The sequence below is a fragment of the Cynoglossus semilaevis genome, chromosome 17 (genome assembly GCF_000523025.1).
Source record: "Cynoglossus semilaevis isolate Cse_v1.0 chromosome 17, Cse_v1.0, whole genome shotgun sequence".
NCBI classification, from domain to species: Eukaryota; Metazoa; Chordata; class Actinopteri; order Pleuronectiformes; family Cynoglossidae; genus Cynoglossus; species Cynoglossus semilaevis.
This window is the reverse complement of record NC_024323.1, coordinates 6,746,436-6,754,074: the sequence shown is the minus strand read 5'-3', so window position 1 is coordinate 6,754,074 and position 7,639 is coordinate 6,746,436. Positions and strand designations below refer to the sequence as shown.

Sequence of the window (7,639 nt, the reverse complement as noted above, 5' to 3'; positions counted from 1 at the left end):
ATGAAGCAAAACTAGAGTATTACAGCCAGCATGGGAATTTTCATGACAGGATATTTTATGTGTGACCCGGGGTTCCCAAAACACAAATCTGACCATGTACAAATTCTGTGTGTTGCAGGTTCACGTTAGTTCATGTTGTTCCATTAGTCACCATTTTTTTTAACTTGATGTCAATAGAAGCCAACATTTTTTGGAGCAAACTCATAATAGGCAGCAGTAGTTTCTACTCACCAAAATACATTTCCAGATGGCTACAAGACTGGGACACAGACAGGACGTCCATCTTTAATTGACAGTCTATGATATCATCAGTAGCTTAAAGGGGTTAAAGGGCTGCAAAACTGCTGCAAGTTATTGGGGAAAAAAAGTCTACCAGAAGAACCCATTTGCAACTCAATTGTCAAAAAAGGCAACTTAGAAATTGATCAAAGTTTAGTTTCAGTTCCTAAGAATAGAGAGAAAAAAATACTAAAAAAATAGCAGGTACTCACTGTCTGTCAGTCGAACTGTGGGCACCTCCATGTCAGGTGACTGGACCCTCTCCACCCGGGGCTCTGCCAGGGAAGGCAGAGGAGCACTTGGTGCAGGAGGCGGGTGGTTGTTGTTCTCCATCCCACTGCCTGACACTAAACTGTCTTGTTGTCTGAAGATGGGCATCTCAGGCCTGCGAGAAGCTCCGTCACTAGGGCTGAGGACGGGAGACGGGGGCTCTGCTCTTCTCTGGGGGGGCTCAGGGATCCTAGAGACAGGAACGGACGGCAACTGGGCATCCATCCTCCTTGGAGGAACAGCCGGCTCATGGGACCGTGTCATCCCGAGCTCTGGCCGCCGATTTGCAGAGATGGAGTTGGAAGAGCCGTCCAGGGAGGAATTCCGACTGGCCATGTTGACCTCAGGGCGTTTGAGGCCAAAGCGGGCAATGCCAGCGCTGGGAGAGTTGTCGATCTGCTTGGAGGAGACCTCGATGGAGATTTCCGTCCTGCGAGAAGAGGTCAGGTCCGGGTTTCGACCTCCTGCCAATTCAATGCGCCTCATGCCGGTGTTTGGGGAACGCGGATTGGAGGACTCTGAGGGCGAAGATCTAGCAGAAGAATAGTCGGAGTTGCGGGAGCCCAGCTCGTAGCTTCGCTGGCTTGATGTGGAGGAAGTGGATGAGCGAAGAGAGTTGGTGGTGCGGCGAGACAGGGAGGAGGGATGTGTGGACGAGTCTGTCTCCTCTACCTCAAATGATCGTTTGAGTGCTGAAAAACAAAGAACATTGTCAAGTTAAACAACAAACACCTGGTCCATACAGAAACCGCTGTGGTTCAAACACAGATCCTCTCAAAGTAAAGATTTTTGTCATCAAATAAAATTTAACCCCCTGTAGTCAAATTTAGAGAATGACAACTGCTGTGTCCAAACTTATACTCTGAATGACAACTGCTGTGTCCAAACTTATATCTAATTAAATAAATATCTAATTTCTTGGACAAAAAACAATTAAAAGCATCATTTAAACCACCACTGCACTAAAATATTCATTAATTAAATTGACTAATCACTTAAGTCATGGATTCAAACTTGGTCTCTTAATTGTTTGATATTTGTCTTGTTTTTTTCCACTCATACTTAGTTTTGTCTGTCATTCTGATGCTTCGGGACTTTTCTGCCTTTATTAAGGCCTTTATTAAGACATTTATTGACAATGCGAAAAATACAGAAGAAATGAAAACGTGTCAGTCCATTAACATGTCCTATGAATGACTCAGCACCCCGACGAGTCGTTTTATACATAGGTTTAATTAGACACTTAATATGTTCGATGAAAAACAAATATAACGGCCGATAACGAAGGGGGTAAACGCCGTAAGAGCAGTGGCAGATAAGCGAGCGTGAATGTTTTTTCATTAAATTAACATTTTCAACCACCAACCTCGGGACTTTTGTGCTAATCTTACCAGATTTGACGCGTTTCACATAGCAGGAAATCATGGCGCTTTTCATTTTAAACCCACTGGTAATTCCACCTGGTAAAGAGTAGCGTCAGTCCGCCTATCAAGCAGGTGTGTCGGGATAGAGCGTTCGTTCACTAATCCACGTTACCGCAAATACCTGATCACGTGACCACTATTACACTAACCACGCCATATATACGAGCTGGAAGTGTCGCAATTGAATTTACGTCACAGACCCGAAACATCGTTAAGTACCAGGTAAAATGTAGTTCAGTGATATAGGTAGTGCCTTTGTTTCATGTTTAATGAGAGTTGTGAGACTATGTGAGAATATGCATTATAGAGCAATATATTTAAAAAATAAAAATTATATAACTAAAATAATATTTTATATTAGGTTGTTTATTTATTAATTTTTTATCAATTTGTCCGAGCTTCCTTTGTCTTTATTTATCTTTTATTTATCATTATATCTATCTTAACAATTTGTTCATTACTGTCATTGGATCATTGTTTACAAAGCATTGAAGACGCGAGGCATTTTGCAAAGTATTTTTTAAAATCACATTCATATTATTTTTTGCCATTCACTGTATTTTATTATTATTCTATAAAACTAACACAGAAAAGCTTTAGTCCAGGCCCCAAGGACCTGATAAGAGAAAAACAGCCAGTGATTCCAATGCTATACTGCCACACTGTGGTCATATAACGTGCTACAAAGAGTCCATCTGAATCATTTTGTTTGCTGTGTCTGAGAAAGCAGCATTTTCGGAGTTCATCCTAAATGTTGTCATCCTGGGTCAACGTCCCATCGTGCATTAACTTACACAGGAAAGTGCCTGACACAACTGTTCCACTAAAACATCTCATTTGTCTGTTTTTCTCTCCTTTCATATCAGTGGTAGCAACTCTGCCTTTGTTTTGCTTCCTATGGGTACAGGAGAAATCTTTTGTTTCTAGCCATTTACATCTCTGTGGAATATGTGAGGGTGATAACCCAGCTCACCTCAGCTACTCCCGGCAACATGTCCTGTAGCAACACAAGCCCGATCCCAGATAAACAGCCGAGCCGGCACAGACCTGTGGCCTACTTTAACACTGACCATTCAAACGTCAGCGTGTGGGAAGACACTCTTCCTGGAACTCTCTGTTTTCATATCGTTAATTTGATTCAGGAGGCCTTTGTGTCTGAGCACTGAGAAACTCCGAAAGGGTTACAGCGTCTGCTGGGTGTGACGAGAAACACTAATTTAACAGATTTCCTTTTTTTGAAAACGTTATTAGAAAATACTGAATCAGTTGAACTTTTCCAGACATCCCAGTCCTCTCCCACACAGCCATACGTGCACAAACTAGAGCGGCCAGTGCTAATGGTTTGTGCAGAGCTTCCTGCACGCGCCTACGGTTAAAGCGCATTCCTACAGAATCACAATGCATCATTGTGTATTCATAATAATACTGTAATCTATACTAGAGAGTAGCACATTTCACTATTGTCACTCCACTAAGTCAGTACTAATGTTTGAAATACCTTTTGGCAGGCTAACAGAGAGAAACACAGAGGTAGATGATAGCGATCGTCATGAAAAAACAAAACAGAAAAACAACTTGTGACTGAGATTAAATCTTATGATGCATGTTGCCACCGTTACAGATCATTTTATCAGAGTTTGAAAGACCACATTATCTGTGTTCTCTGTGGCTTTCAAGTGTTAGAACATTAGTGATGGATGAGACCGCTCATGAAAAGAGTTATGTCAAATCAGATGAAGATTACACACAGACAGGAAATGAAGAAATAAAAAACTTCAAATGAAGATAGCTTGCCCTGTTTCGGCCTGGGTGGGTGTTCGGCAGTGACGCCACAGATGCAGAGGCAGATCTTCAGAGTGCCACAGACCACTAGAGAAATGGCTGGGATTTTCGTTTTAATGACCTGTTTGTCTAGAATTGTGCTAACTGCGTGGTGTTCCTGCTCTGTGGTGACACAAGCCGAGCACAGTGAAGTCAACAAACAGACACGCTGGAGTCAGAGGCGCTGTAAGCTGGGGCTTTTATTCCTCCTCCCTAATCAGTGTGTTTGATCTCTGTTGTTTACCACAGCAACATCACTGGAGGTGTGTGTGAATGCAAGAAATAATTCAGGCACAACATGCTGTAGATCACAAAAACACAACAAGTTTCCTTCTGTCCTTCTTCATTTTGATATTACGCTCTTATACTTATTATAATAATTACATATAAGACTGACATTAAAATACATTTTATTCAGCTGCTTGAGCAAAGAGGTCAAAGGTCACATAAAACCTGTCTGAGTATCAGGATTAGCCACAGTTTACATCATACTGTATGTGTCTGATCTGCTTGTTTGTGTGTGTCTGTGTCATATGCACATCTGCTGCTTGTGCTGCTTCAAAGGATAAACACTGATGTGTCTAAAGTGCTGCTGCTGCTGCTGCTGCTGCTGCTGCTGCTGAGGTGATAACACTGATCACAGAGCTTCAAGCCAGGCTCAGATAATACTAATGGTGACCAATGGGGAACAAATGTTAACCTCTGGTCTTTCATTATTGGTTCCCTCTGGTTCTCCTTCCCTTCAGTTCCTCACACTCGACCTGGAACAGAAACCCAATCTTTGAAGATTTTTGTTTTAAACCATATTAACCTTAACCTAAACCATAAACCTCCTTACAGACTCGTACTGTAAAGGCACTAAAACACTCCACAGTGGAGGGTGGTGGGGGTCACACTCTTTTTCCTCTCACAGCACTGTGCCTTCTGACAACTCCGGGGTCTTTCCTGGGGCAGTTGACGTCACAGTTTCAGCCCCACGTCTCTGACAAACACCCAGGAGTCACTTTAAAGGTTAACAATGACCCGCTGTGTTCACGTTACCCTAAGCGTGACCGCTGGTGTTTCCCAGCAGCACCAGTGGCCCTGGCGTCATAAGCAGGAAGCCTGCCTCAGCTGGTGGCTACAGGGCAGCCCACATAGGAGCCCAGACTCCTGAGACCAGTTATCATGGAGCCCTGTCAGAGGACACTTCCTCTCTGCAGCTCTGTGAGGCTCCTCCTGGCATTTTGTCACAAGACACCGAGACGTAATGGTTAAAAAAATGTTCTTGGACAAGCAGAAACACTTCCAACACTGGCTCCTAATAACACAGTGGCAGCGTTTGAAGAGTTTCAGTCCTAATTCCCTCGACACAGCCTCTGCAAACACACTACAGCTACGGCTGAGGAGAAAAATATCTGACAAAAAAAACAAAGAGTTTTATGAACTGAGGAGAAACATATCTGACAAAAAAACCAAAGAGTTTTATGAAAATCAAACTAGAGTTGAAATTAGGGAGCAGCAGAAACTGAACCATTTATTAAGACACAGCACAGACCGTACTCTAGGGTTTAAACTGTCTCTAAAAAAAAAAAAACCTAAAAAAATAAAATTAAACATTTTCAAACATGAGTCAAAACTAAATCTCCTTGGCGTTTGGAGGTGTTTTTGGAGGAGCAGTGTAGACAAGAACAGTCTCAAAAACAGTTCTCAAACTATGGTACGGTATCAGTAAATGTTAACAGTAGGGTATTTTTAACCATAAAAACTCTTTTTTATGATAACACTGGATATTTTTTATAGCCGATGTAGAAAAATCATAATATTTATTCCCTACTTCACTCATTTGTTATTGGTTGCCGAGTGCTCCAGAGCCCAGGACATTTGTTGAACTGTAAATGGCGGCCTGGCTGGGCTCAAATCCATTCCTCCACTGCTGACTATTTTAACATTTTTAACCACCACAAAAAAATCTGCTCTAGTGGTATTTCCTCTGACTGCAGCAGCCAGAGAAAAGAGAGGCGATCAGCTGGGACGAAGAGGAGAGAACAGTCACAAGCTGTCGTTCCTTTCACTTGTTACAGAAATTCACCTTTGAGTCATTAAACCACTCTTTGTTTGCTGTTTGCTCTTCCTCATTAGACACAGATGACAGGAAAACACAAGGGGCTGTTTGCAAGAAGATTCAAATAAAAAAGGATCTCTTTCAGGGAGCGTTACAGACTGTGTGTGTTCATTGAGCGCAGCGGAAGCCCCCAGCGGCTCGGTCAATGATCTGTGTGTTTGTAAGGTTGAGGTCACAGCTGAGGTCGTCAGCCTTGGGCAACAAAATCCTGTCTTCTGTCTCCCTGAGCTTCTCACAGGCGTCATCAGTGCGGAGCGTGACTGAGTGAATCACCACTGGGTGTCCAGTACTGGTGACACGGCACATACGCTCTCTGCTGTCTGAAAACTTTGACGATGACATTTTTAAACTGTACAATGTGATATTGTATTAAAGTATGAAATGATGTGCACTCATAATTTTCAAACTAATTTCACATGATACCAATCCTGATCCCATGTCAAATCACGTATGCTGCCTTTACTTCCCATGGTCATTAAACTAGGTCATGCACTATACATATGAATGATGTCTCTCAGCATTATTAGTCATGGTGAACTGGGACACTGTTTTTTTCATTATCAAGGATGAAGTTGCACTCAACTCTTCAACACGGTGGAGTACTGTTAGTAAATGGACATGAACAGATTTAATTCAGAAATATATAATGTATAAGTCACTGCCCCTGAGCTGATCTGACTTTAACTAAGGTTTCTAGTTCCAATAATTTATAACACACCACAACCTGTTACTATATACTTAAATATACACAGCACATTATTTTAGTACCTGATAGAGAATGTGCTAAATGTGCTCTCTCTCTCTCTCTCTCTCTCCCTCTAATTCCTCAGCCAAGAGTTCAATAAAATAGTGATGAGAAACAGAGGCAGCGCAGAATTTAAAAGGAGTGCCTCGCAGTAAAAAACAAGGCTGAGCAGAGAGTGTCTGTGCAGCAGAACTGGACAAAACTGGTATTATCTGTATTGTTCAGTCCTCCCGAACCCCCCCCCCCCCACACACACACACACACCACCAAAAACCAGCCACCCTCCGCCCCCCAAATACAGCCTTCTAACCCCAATTTGGGTCACATCCCAACATTTGTGAATCACGACTCTCACTGATGTCAACCCAAGCTGTCAGCACGAACACACCGTCATACCAGACCAAGTAAGGCTGCAGAACATTTGGCTGCTACTCCCCTTTTTTGCAGCTTTATATTTTCTTTCAAGTATTTAAAACAAATATAAAGAACCAGGAACTTTTTGTTTTTAGCACTAAATATTTTCAGTCCGTCCTGAGCCATTCGGCAGCGTTTTACTAATAACTTCAATCACGATTAACTTGACTGACTCATTCAAATCTGGTTTTCAGCCCCATCCCTTGATTTTGTCATTTTGGAGCCACCCCCACATGTGTGGGAAAATGCCCTCAGCTAATGGGTTCAGGAGCCAGGCCGCAACCCAGATGTTTTCCTGAAATAATAATAAAAAAAAAATAATAATAATAATAATAATAATAATAATAATAATAATAATAATAATGATAACAATAATACATGTCTGTTCCTGCTGCAGTTTAATGTAGTGGAGAATGAGCTCCTGCTTCTCTACATTTACTTTAAATACATAGTAACAGTGATCTCGCCTAGAACTATTGCACAGTAGTGTCTGAGCGTTACCGCATTAACAGTTAAAGTGGAACAAATTAGGCATTAGACTTGAACACTTTGATTTAAACATGCTATGCTAAGTGAAAAAAC

The 7,639-nt window shown here is 42.0% G+C and overlaps 1 protein-coding gene across 5 annotated transcripts in view; it reads right to left on the bottom strand.

Annotated features, from left to right (window-relative positions):
* Positions 1-7,639, bottom strand: part of septin9a (septin 9a) — an 84,252-nt gene that overhangs the window by 28,204 nt on the left and 48,409 nt on the right. For 4 of the 5 annotated variants that reach the window (XM_017040673.2, XM_025064859.1, XM_017040677.2 and 1 more), the window contains one exon: positions 492-1,241. In XM_017040673.2, the coding sequence (XP_016896162.1) occupies positions 492-1,241 (750 nt within the window). Of the gene's footprint in view, positions 1-491; positions 1,242-1,940; positions 2,354-7,639 lie in introns of those variants that run through there. The other variant, XM_017040675.2, reaches the window with a different exon arrangement.